The sequence below is a fragment of the Halictus rubicundus genome, chromosome 3, assembly GCF_050948215.1.
Source record: "Halictus rubicundus isolate RS-2024b chromosome 3, iyHalRubi1_principal, whole genome shotgun sequence".
NCBI lineage: Eukaryota > Metazoa > Arthropoda > Insecta > Hymenoptera > Halictidae > Halictus > Halictus rubicundus.
In genome coordinates this window covers 15,999,626-16,012,663 of record NC_135151.1, presented here as the reverse complement: position 1 = coordinate 16,012,663, position 13,038 = coordinate 15,999,626, and the positions used below count along the sequence as shown (strand labels likewise).

The window sequence follows — 13,038 nt, the reverse complement described above, 5'->3', positions numbered from 1 at the left end:
GAAACAAAAATGTCCCAAAGCGATTATAATAAATACAAGATAATCGAGAATGTATATCTTCTTTCAATGAACTTAATCAGCCAAGAATAATGCAATAATATCATTAAATTCTTCTAACAGATTTAGAAGAAGTTACAGTTAGCTTTAGTTCTAACTAGACTGCGGATCTCTATGCAAAATAAAAAATATTTGCATTGATTGCAAGACGCAGGAGCGAAATAAAAATTTCTTTCTTCCTTTAATTATTTTATTAAGCTAAAACCGATACGCTGGTGCCGTTAAATCTTTTTAATATGTCCACTGCTTTAAATTGTGCTTACCCATTTTTGTCATAAATGCATAAAATCCGCAGTTTAACTAGCTTAAGTTTAACAAGAATGAGTAGGTGTAACACGAAATAGGAGAAACATCAGATGAATCTAATATTACATTATTTACAACCTGTTAAAGTTGTTAACAGTAAATACTGTACATTTTTGTGAAACCTCCGTTTCGTGTAATTTCTTGTAAGCTCGAATCTGTTGAGTTTGTTTTCCCCCAGAATCTCGATTTTCGATTCGCATCGTTTCAGGCGTCCAACGTGGTTGACAATGTAAAGTCTATTTCTCGGCCGAAGTGTACAAGCAATACAAGTCCATTCCTATCGTAATTTCCCATTGCCCTTCTGTTCGTCCACGTCCGATATATCCAATCGCAACAGCCGCGTGATTTATTCCCCGCCGAGCCACCGATCATCTTGCTCGCTCGCAAAGACAAGGCTTCAAAGACCCGTCGTTAATATTGCAGCTGACTACCGATGATGTAACGGTATTCCCTACGTAATTCGGTGAATATTTTCGCGAGGATTGCCGTCCGAAGACAGGAGAAACGACGAGCGTCGGACCGCGAACACCTTCAGCGCATTATGAGGTTTGCTATGGCATCTACCCACGGTACGTTGTTCGGCGAACGTGCAGACCCGTCAACTTTATAGCGTGCGATTTTTCCCTCCGAGTTAACTTTACCATCACACGAGGGAACACGCCGAACCCAGACGCACCGATTTCGGCGAAATTATTATGACAGTTCTCGGGAAAATGCGGTGACTGATCGAACTATTAGAACCACTGGAATAAGTTGACGATTTCACGTTGAAACACTAAATTTTTCAAATTAATGTCTAGCTACACTAAACTCTTATCATTTTTGTACGAAATATTGATGTTACGAGTTTTGTTCACAAGTAGACTGCGCATCTTTATGCAAAATACAAATTTTCTATGTCAATTTTGGGGAACAGAAGTTTCACGGAAATTTACAGTCTTTACTCGATTAATGTCCCAGATATCTAGCCGATAAAAGTCCCAGAACTATACCCACTGCCGCGGGATATACCCCGTGAGGGTTTTCTACGTTCTAGCCGATTTATGTCCTTGGGTAGACCCGTGTTGTGGACATATATCGAGTAAACGGTGTATCCCTTCTTTGCTAATCTTAGGAAGTCGAAACTATTGTAATAGAATTCCGACATTCGAGTGTCTTTACAATTTTCTATTTCCTCTACTCGTTTCTGTTATAAGTGCGTACAATCCGCAGTCTATCGACAAGTTAACATAATTCGTATAGATGAGCGATGCCCAAGATAAGAATCGTTGTAGCCAAAAAAAGTTATATCTTCTTCCTGTTTCTTTAAAATTCTGACAAATAAAAGAAGGGACAAAGCCTAAAATACGTTGCGCTCAACTATAAACGACGCGACTTGCTAAAATACCACAAAAAACCACACTGCGAATATGACAAACGATCGAATATGAAAATGATGAACGGAGAAAACAAGAGCTGCAATTTGAAAGACTATCGACCAGTCCAAAAATCTCTCGGGAGGGAAAAAAAAACCAACGGAAACCAATTCCTCACGCACACGGTGCTTCCACGGAAACAGCCGACCTTTTCCGGTCCCCGGTGGAGGAATTTAAATGGAAAAAAGCAACAGTAATTCCCGGAGTCGTAAAACGTGCCATCGGTTCTCTTTTTTCTGCTAAATCCGAAGATTAGCATGCCCGTTCCAGCATAACAGAGCATCGACAGAGCCGTGAAACCATCGTAAACAGTAATGAAGTATATACAGCTTGACGTGAATGTAAGCTGATCCGAAAGATCGAATTTGTAAAAAACGGACTCTAACGAAAGGAGCGTTAAGCATTAAGCTAATATATATGTATACGTATAGCGGAGTCACCAGCCTCGGCGCTCTCGGTGTCACGGTGACACCGTCATCATCATCCCCCTCGGTCGCCAGTTAATGTTTTCATCGGTATATTTCGACGACGGCGCGCGGACCATATTTTAAGGTAATAATTTTCGGCGGGTACACAACGAACGGGCCATCGACCGCAAGCTACGGCAGTTGAGGCGGCGCGTCGAAACGGGGACATCGGTCCTTTTGATCCTGGACCCTTCGAGGGCCCCCGCGGGCCATTATCGACCTTTAAGGACCTTGCTGCGACTCGTAGAGCCGGTTACCATAACCGCGTACCGTTTCTCTCCGAGCCCGATACCTTCTCGGACCTCCCGGAGGTGTTACAGTATTCCCAACAGCGATTCGCTGGTAGAAACAGGGGGAACGAGGGGGAGGAGGAGGAGAGACGAGTTCTCGTCCGAATCGAGAAAGGATATCGATAGATTCGTCGCGTCGTCGCGTCGTCGCGTCGCGTCGTGGGAATCGACTGCCAATGCCTCCTTCTCCTCCTCCTCCTCCTCCTCCTCCTCCCTTTCGTGCTTCCATTTCGAGCCCCGGCTTCGTTACTGCCAATTTTCGTGTCCGTTCGTTTATTCGTTTCACTTGATTAGAGTTGCCCGAATTAAAACCCTACTTATCACCACTTTAATATACTTCTTCGGTTCCGAGAGCTTGTCGGAAATTTACGTAGTCGAGTTCTTTCCCCATTCGTTGAACTCTCTCTCTCTTTCTCTCTCTCTCTCCGGTATAACTTCGTGATTATGAACGGCCGAACGCGATAAGTTTCGGCGACTCCTACTCGGACCGATGGAATTTGGAATAACAGCCGTTTCGACGTGAATGAAACTGCGACGGGACAGATTATTATCTTCATCTTAGAAAATGGTGGCCTTCGAGCACTAATTAGAAAGACACTATCCTGTACCCACACGATGATAAACGTGAACCACACGAATGGACGCAACACACACACACAGCACACGTTCTCGCGTTTCTTTGTTCTGTACGTTTCCAGTTTCCTGTTTTCTTTTTCTCGAAGAAAACTTGGCGCACTGGAAAATAATCATATTTTTCGCATACGTTTGTTAATTATCCGGAGTATTTACCGTACTTTCCCTGCACCTTATCATCTCCGCCACCGCATTTCCATGATAAGGCACCATGATAAATCTTATCCATGATAAGGATAGTGGTATAAGTCAATATGTTTGGTATAGCACCGCACCTCAAGGGTTAAATCGCGATTAAATAAAATAACTGTAATACATAAATATTGTAGTATATACTATCGTGTTTGATCTAACTTTTACTCCGCTCCTCATTACCCAGCGATTAACTGTTTCGGCTTGTACATTTTTCCTCGTGCATCAGCTCCACAATAAAGAGACACCAAACTCACCGAAACGAGTCAAAGACGATCGACAAACGTATAAATAATATGAACCGCAGACAGTCTTCATATTGCTCCGTCTTCGTGCAGATCAAAGCCGAGAATAAATCGGAATGTTCGTTATATTCTAATTGGGCGAAGTCTGAATTATTCGGTCGTCGAAATTCCTCGCCGACGATTACAGAATAAGACGCGAGCCAAAGCCGCGAAATTGAAACGACAGGGAATAACGAAACTCGTCGGTAGGAAGAAGGAGGAGGCGGGAGGGGGAGGGGGCAGCGGTAATACAGTTGTCATTGGAAGAATTGACCGAATTTGCCGCGATGTCTCGTAAACAAGAAGGAAAAATTTCACTGCCGGGGGATCCGCTCGGCACAAAAACAATTTCGGAATTACGGTTAACAATAATCCCGGGAACCAAAACGGTTCCGCTGATCCGAACCCGGAGCGTAATTACCGTCGTGGTCCCCGGCGTTGGCGTGTAGCGGTTAGCAAAGAGGATAAACACTAATTAACGGGACGTCGTTGAGTTATTTTCGACTTGAAAAGCCTTTCTTCGTCGATCGAGCGTGGCCTCTCTCTCCCCTTCCCTCCCCGCGCTCGTCTCACATCTAATGAATTTTTCATCGGGATGAAATGCAAAGTGGCCCGTAAAGTATACAACACGTTCGTTATACACCCGTTCGCGTAAGTATCAAAGGGCCCCCCACCCTTTTTCAGACGGCCTGGTACGCGCGCGCTGCTGCTCCGTCCCGGTGCCACGGGTCCTTCGGCCACAAAGGGGATCGTTCATCGCTTCCAGAACTCGCGGAAAGAAGAACCGTGTCTTCGCCCTTCGACCGGCCCGGGAAAAGGTGGACGATTTTATTCCCAGGAAACCGAACACGCGAGTGACCTCTTCCCACGTCGACCACGGTGGAACAAACTCGGCACAAATTAATCCTCGACTACGAACGGATTACTCCACCGCTGACGGCGAACGCAGTCCGATATAAAACCGTAATGGCTCCTCGAAGCACGTTGCTGCTGCCATTTTCCTACTCGAATCGTTCTCTGCACCCTCTAGTCGCCCGTTTCTCCACTTTCAGACACTCTGATTACATTCCTCGGTAATCATTCGGTTGTTCGGATTACGGGGACCCATAAGTAATCAGTTATTTTGAAATCTAAAACAAACTTTGTGGTAAATTCAAGTTTTTGTTTCGTAATTTATTATATAATCTCCATCATTATCGAGGACAGTTTGCTATATTTCCTGCAAATTTTCAATCCCCCTCTTATAGAAATCCAGAGTTCGTGAAGCAGAATATGACAGAATTCCTGTGCTTTATTGGCAAAAAATTGAGTTACGTGACTTCCGACGCCCTCATTTGAAATTCAATTTTGAACAGAACGATATGTACGGCGACGGTGCACCCTCTCCGCAAATAGCGGATAACTTTTTCCTTGCACTGAATTTGTTAACCTTGCGCTAATAAAAGAAGCAAAATGCGACGGAGATGCTCACTCGACAGAATCGACAGAAAGTACCTGAAAAATTGCAAACTGGACGTTCCACTTCTAACCATGTCATGTAAAGTCTCATTTAAATTAGTAGACAACTTGTTCGTAATTAATTTCTTTCGTCTGGAACGAATTTGATAAAACTGTCAAGGAATTCCAGGATAATAAAACGAATAATAACAGAATAACAATTTCCATCATCAGTCCATGTCATTTTCGTGAAAATTAATCTCGTTACAATTAATAACCCTTGAGCAGTACGATTTTATCTTAAACTACGAAGTATTGGAACCTTCCTAAAATTCTGTAAAAATTGACTACAGTACTTCTACGTACAATAATTTACGACTGAAAAACCTAAACCTTCCAAAGAAGTGAAAGAAAATTTATATTTGCAATTTTCGAGCAGTGGCGATAATGGACACGAGGAAATATTGTCGGAGCCATGCGAAATCCCAGGATACCATTGCAGGGTTAATCTGACTTTTTCGAATTTGAAATTTTCCAATTCACGCCCCCGCGGGCACTCGACAATCGATCGACGCTCCCTGCAATCGGTTGCATAAGGAACAACGAGTGCTCAGATTTCCTTCATCTCTCTCTTTCTCGATTTGTTACAGGTTGGTAACAGTTACAATGTCCTAACTCGTGCCGCATTGTGCTCGGAAGAAAGCGACGAAGCCGAGGATGAAAGAGCGAAAAAAGAAAGGTGGGCGAGAAGGAAACCCGAGCGTTAAACGTTCCCAGCTTCTTCGATGCATGTCCGTAATTAATGTAAGTGACTTGCCGCTACTTTTTTCGCGCGACTTCTTCACCCGGCTCGCAGCAAAAGTCTTCGGCCGGAACGTGACACGACCGCCGAGAAGATTTTCACGCTTTGGAATTCGGTTTCTTGCGCGAATGTCAAGGTCTCGGATACGATGCACCGCGATTTCGGTTTGTTGTGTAAGCCGCAACCGTGATTCTTGTTATACGCGTGACCCGCTTGTGGTTGCGCACCGAACACTGAAAATTCAACCGGGCACGGACGTTCTGCAATTCGTGATCCACCTTGGACACGTATGAAATTGTCCTAAATTGTTTCTTTCCTTCGTTTGGTAATAATTATGGTCAAAAAAACGTAAGAAATGTTGAACCACGGTGAGCGATCGAATTGTCCCAGCCACAGAATGAGCACGATATTTGAGCCGTTTATTTTGAAAGTGGCCTAAGTCCACTTATACTTAAATTGAGATACTCAAGGGTTTGTGTTTCAGTAAAATTAAAAATATACGTATAGGATACCAATGTGTCATGCTGCTTAAGTGTATCTAAATGAGTTAAATTCACCGGGTTTAACGTCCTTCGGACATTACCATTCGGGGACTCGAATTTGCTTGTAAATGAGTAAATGTGAATTTTTAAGAAATAAGAGGGTTATTCCATTTTAAAATAGTCTAGCGGCCTTTGTAGCTGTCAAAATAACTTTTGAAAGAAAAGAGGAATACTTAGCAAGCGCAATATCATAATTTACAGCTCTCCTCTCTGGTGAAAAATGTTAACTAGAAAATTCATTAAAAAAAAAATTACACATAATTCTTATTTTCCCATAAATTCGATGTGTAGAACATTATATCTTTAAATAGATGATATTTGTCACAGTAATTCGTGATCCACCTTGGACACGTATGAAATTGTCCTAAATTGTTTCTTTCATTCGTTTAGTAATAATTATGGTCAAAAAAAAACGTAAGAAATGTTGAACCACGGTGAGCGATCGAATTGTCACAGCCACAGAATGAGCACGATATTTGAGCCGTTTATTTTGAAAGTGGCCTAAGTCCACTTATACTTAAATTGAGATACTTAAGGGTTTGTGTTTCAGTAAAATTAAAAATATACGTATAGGATACCAATGTGTCATACTGCTTAAGTGTACCTAAAAGAGTTAAATTCGCCGGGTTTAATGTCCTTCGGACATTATCAATGACGGGTTGGACTTAGGCCACTTTTAAAGCGATGCTTTCAATTATTGAACTAACTGCGAAGACTTATGTGTCCAAAATTATCGTATATACTCTGAATGTACTTAACCGCAGATGTTGTTTATGACAGCTAACTTGAAGTTGTACGCGTAATTACGGACAGCAAAAAATAATTCGCAAATGGACTTAGGCCACTTTCAAAATAAACGGCTCATTTGTTAGCCACGTGACGAGTAATAATTGCGACGTTGCTAAATGCATATTAACACTAGGTTCACGGGACCCGTCAAAATGGCGGGTTCTAGTGTTCTTAATTCACAATTGTCGAAATTGTAAAGATGCACGAATGGGAAATTATTGGACAAATTTATTTCTTTTGGTGTTTATTGTAAAAGGAATGGCTAAAAATTTGAATAGATACATTTTCGTTATTTTTATACAGTAAAGTAGGTAAATTTAGTGCCCTGTAAGCCTATTGTCAAAGCAACAATAATCCATAGAAGAATAATAAGACTTTGCAGAAGTTTCACTCAAGAATTGACTGTTTCAAGTGGCTGTAATAATTCGATCATGCTTTCTGGCTATTCGGAAGAAGTTGATAGCAACTTGATCAAAATATTTTATTCGATCCTGCTTACTAACTGAATTTCGATCCTCAAAAAACTGGCCGAACAGTTTCGTAAAAATTGGTATTCTGACACTTTGACATTATTACACATTTGTGCATATCTAGTGAAACAACAAAATATTTTCTTGGGGACAATTGAATGCATACTGTGCTATCCATCGAAGCAAAAGGTAAGCATGATGTAATGTTGGTAAACACGAAGGCACAAATCTACCGGATATCTAGATTATAATAATATTAAAACGGGAAATGTATATCATAAAACCAGATTGTTGGAAAGCTTGCTCCTGTTTCAGAAATTCTGTCAGAGTTTTGTGAAACGATCAAGCAAATAATGCAACAAAAATTCATACATTTTAGCTCGAAAGTATCGCTTTCCGCTCTCGCTTTTATTAAAACTAGGCGGTTTAAAAGGTCGGTCAACGTAAGTTCAGTATTCTTATTGAGCCACCAATACCGAGAGCTTAGGAGATAGTAAATAAAAGCGTGGAGACCGCGCGAGCAAAGGAGAGACGCGCCATTGGTCGAACTTAAAAATTGAAAACCAAAAGCCAGTTTCCCTCGCGAAGATCGCGGCTCTTGCATACAGAGTACTGAGGGGCCTAGAACTTTCTTCGAACGAAAAGAAGCAACAGAAAGCTTCCCGGAGGACCACGTTTCCTCCTCGATAACCGGACACCTCGAAAACTGGTCCCCGTGCAACATTACCTTTTTTTTTTTTTGCGCAATTATCTGTTACGCTCGAACAACACGCTTTTAACGACTGGCCGGCGGCGCAATTTGAAACCAGAACCATCAATTTCCCCGGCGTTATAAATATTCGACGCGATTAAACTTTATAAAGTAACGTTGGCAAACAATGTCCTAGCCTAGGCTACCTGTCTCTCCGGTGGTCTCCTTGCGAAGGTCCGGGCTTTTTTTACCGCATCCCTGATCAACAAGAAGCAAATAGAAATCGATTGTTCCTCGATTAGTTCCGTTTGCTTCGTTCGCTTTTTGAGCGGACTGCGGACCGGTTCTTTTTTTTTTTAAACTGCCCGATCATAGCGACTGGAAACCTCGGCTCTGAAGAAACCGTGCCGATCTGTTTTTTAACGTTGTTACACTAATTAATAACTTGTTTCTTTTACGATGCTTGCCAAGACACTTTCGCTCCCGCGTTGAACACTTGTTGCATACTAAAGATGACCGTAATCGACAGACAGACTTTTATGCGCATTGCGAAGGAACGCTCGCATGGAAATAACTATCAACCCCTTGCACTACTATTTATTTGGCGATTATAACGACTAGAAATTCTTCATCGTTCAGAATTTCGTAAAAAGAAAAGATTTATATTTTCTTTATACAGTTTTTATATTTAAAGTTTATATTTATCGTACGCCCACGTTTTCTCCGAGGGATATATATCAACTACAACAAGATAGAATTTTATTTCGGTTTAAGGGAAATTAATAACCAGACTGCGGATCTTCGTGCAAAATAAAAATTGTTTGCATCGATTGCAGTTGAAACCAATACGCTGATATCCTTGAACCTTTTTAATACGTCCACTGCTTTAAATTGTGGTTACCCTATTTTTGTCATAAATGCATAAAATCCGCGGTCTATTAATAACGCACATATTTATTAGACTCTTTTCAGAATGTTGTCTCTTTTCATTCGATGTTGTCGGGCAAGGGATATGGACTTTTTGGGAAGGGCGTTCATAGGATTGCCCTAATCCTTTCGCCACTTGGCACTGAGGAAACATTGAAAAGCCTCTGCCGTTTCACCTTTTATTTTCACCGTGAATAGACTTTTTGCTGATCAAAGAATTAGAAGTTTCCCGATAAACAGAGTCGGAATCAGTCGTTGAAACAATTTACGCGGCCAATGACTTGCAAAAGCTGGGTGGCCGCAGAGGCGAGTGTAAAATGTGCTTTCCTCGAGTATAGTCACTGGTGTGCCAACAAAAATGGAACGCGTAGTCGGGGGTAGCGCCGGAATCAAGATCGGGACGCGGAGTTTTTCAGCTTGTTGTCGGGCAACGTTACAAGAAACGCGAGGCCGAAATGGCGGGCATGGTCCGGGGGGCCCAGGCAACTGCAACGAGCAGGATTTTTGTGAAAAATTTTCTCTCGGGAGAGAGAGAGAGAGAGAGAAAGAGAAACGACGGCTGGTTTGTCCGAGAAAATGCCAAGGCCTCCCCTTTCCATTCGCCGCGGATGGTTTTTCTCCCGCGAGCGAACAACAGTCGCGCCGCGCGAAAGAATCAACCGGACAAATGTCGCGGCGATTGTCTGCTAATGCGTCGATCGTAAATCTTTCGATTTCCCGTGGCGTTGACGCCGGCCAGGTAGCGCCCGCGCCGCGATAGTTTATCTAATTACGCTAACGGGAAATGGTTAGCCGCGATGGCAAGACCAGTGCCACCGTTTCGAGGTACAGGCGAAGGAAGAAAGAAAGAAAAAAAGAATCCGGCGGCTACGGCCACTCTTAACAAAGATCCATCGATTAATGTCCGGTGTTATGTGTCAACGGCTCGAACGCCAATTATCCGGACAAGCGGAGAGGGGGGCCCGGTACGACCCGATAAATCGACGATAGTGTCTGTCTCATTATTCCAACGGAACTGTTTTCATGGGCCGGGTATGGAGATTTCTGAATACGTATGGCGGCTGGTAAATGGTTATTTTGCCATACATTTACAATAAGTAGTTTTTAAACAGCTATATAGCAACCGAGGGTTGCAGAAGGTTGCCTCGGGATTTCTGAAATTGCAGGTCGTTGATGAATCGCCGATAATCGACCAGATAAAGACGATTTTCTGCGGTGAAAATAGGCGAACCGCTTGAAATTAATGACGTCAAATTGTCCACTAATTCGCATTAGAGATACACTGTATGTGGCGGTTAAATCTTCATTTAAAGCCTATACACTTCTGTGTTTAATGTACAATTTTTGACTATAATAAACAGAGTTTTTGTCATTTAACCCTCGGACTCCTGCGAGTTCCTATGCCGGAGTCATTTCTGACCCATGCCGACATTTCTCTACAGTTTTCTTTCGATATGAGGCGATGGCTCGGGACCGGCTTTCGCCGTATTTCGGATTAAGAAGAAAAAGAGGGGACAGCAATCTTCCTATTTCAGAATAAAATTATAATTGTTGAGACTTAAAAGATTTAAAATTAACCGCTGTTTGCAATCCGAATCTCAGAAATGTCTGTTTTTTAGTAATCTTGGCTACCCGTGTCTACTGCAAAACTAGCAAATCGCACGAACGGAGTAAACAACTAAGGGTAAATAACTAAGCATTCAAAATTAAATTTTACCATGTAATTGCTTGTGACATTCTTCAAAATTATTTTTACATTTCATGTACAAGAACGTACGATGCTCACAATTTTCTATTTTTCGTATTGGTCCGAAAGTAGCGTCGATGTCCGACTGAACATTTAAAGATCTTTACCGGATTTCAACTAAACCTTTTAAACCAATCCCGCTATTTGGGACAATTACGATTACCAAAATGATCACTGTTCTCGGAGAATCCGCTTTAATTGTTCCCAAAGAATGGTAGGATCTTTTGATCGGCGCACGGTGGAAGGCATGAAGAAGACAGCGTAAGAAGTCCGCGATCCCACGTGGCGGATCTCGCGAACGCAGTCCCACGTGGGATCGCAGTTTCAAGGCCATCTCGGCGTTGAAGATGGCCTCGTCAAACCGCAAACAATGGGTTCCAAGTACCTGAAGAAGTCCTCCCTGCAGAAGAGTTTCGACTCCCTGGAGAAACACTTGTCCTGTAACGCGGCTCTGCAGTCGAAGCAGCGGACGCACTCGATGTGCCATGCTCGGTCCAAAACATTCAGCAGGTACTGATCCATAATTGGTTTCTCGCATCCTGCACATGACAGGAGCATCGCCAAACCGCGTCTCCCTGCTGCGAAAAGAAAGAGAACATTCGTTGAATAATCGGAGTCAAAGTTGTGAGAGACAAGGCGCGGGGGGGGGGGGGGGAATGGGTAGGGAGAGGACTTGTTACCGGTATGAGTCAGTAAAATTCTCGCGTTTTTGATCCCCCCTCACTGTCTCGGCTCTGTACCTCCCTACTCCCCGTGAACCATGCGAGTTTGTATTTTCGGCGAAGCGCGTGCACTTGATCAATATTGGTTGAAAAGCGAAACGTCGAGAAATGATAGAACACACGGCTCGGCCGCGACTTGACGAGCCGTTTTAATTCTCGTGCACACGTTGAAATGCGCGGCCGCGCCACCGCGGAAAACGAACGAGAAAATCGAGGAAATTCTGGGCGAACGCGTACGCAGCCGTCCGTCTGTTTGCGCGTTTATTGTATTACTCGCTTGAATAAATGAATTTATTAAACAATCCCCCCAGCGAGAGCATTTTTATGATTTCGGGTAATTATAAAACGAGAAACCAGGGGGGGAGGAGATCGGCGAATTCCGTGCCGTCTAGCTGACTCCGGGCGTTAACACGTTGATCGAATAAAACTCGGCTGCCTCTCCTTTTCTTTTTCCGGTTCTACGCGATACACGTTGATAACCGATAGAGCGAACAGGCTAATTGAGCGATTAGACCCGTACCGGTCGAACGCGAGCGGCGCACGTGCGGCTGATCGAATTTTAAACAATCCCGATCACCGGTCGGATTCCGATTCGAAGGAAAATCCCGGGGCCGTACCGGAGCACGTGCATAACGAACGGCGGCATTGTCCTCCGACTTTTTGTAATTCGAACGGTTTGATTACCGTGTAGCCGCCTACCGAACTGAGTGGAACTGAGAGAGAGAGAGAGAGAGAGAGAGAGAGAGAGAGAGAGAGGAGGAGGCGCGAGACCGAAAGCGCAACACGATGCGACTTCCCTCCATTGTTGACGGCGAGCCAGCCGTGTCTGCGCAGACCTCGGAAAAACAATCGGGTTTTCACGAACGATTAGGGACAAACAGGGGCATCGATACGTTGAATGCTAATGTTACTTAATACCCCGGCAAAATTTCAGCCGTAGAAATGCTCGGAATTAACGCGCAAAAATTTACGCCTGATATCAATTCTTTGTCGATCTATCCACATTACATTCTACTGTACACATTTCTTTGCGGGGAAATACCATTCTTCGTCGATCTGTCTACGTTACATTCTACTGTACACATTTCTTTGCGGGGAAATACCATTCTTCGTCGATCTGTCTACGCGTTACATGTTACTGTACACATTTTTTTACCGAGAAATTTTTTTCGTTTCGCGTCTCGTTTTTTGAGAAAATCGAGTTTGGAAATGCAGCGAACACCCGTGCTGTTCGTCTGACGCGTCTGTGCATGATCTACCAGATCTA

General features: G+C 43.2%; 1 protein-coding gene across 4 annotated transcripts in view; it reads right to left on the bottom strand.

Annotated features, from left to right (window-relative positions):
* Positions 1-13,038, bottom strand: part of Lim1 (LIM homeobox 1) — a 68,427-nt gene that overhangs the window by 43,171 nt on the left and 12,218 nt on the right. For all 4 annotated transcript variants that reach the window (XM_076785705.1, XM_076785707.1, XM_076785706.1 and 1 more), the window contains exon 2: positions 11,435-11,627. In XM_076785705.1, the coding sequence (XP_076641820.1) occupies positions 11,435-11,627 (193 nt within the window). The remainder of the gene's footprint in view (positions 1-11,434; positions 11,628-13,038) is intronic.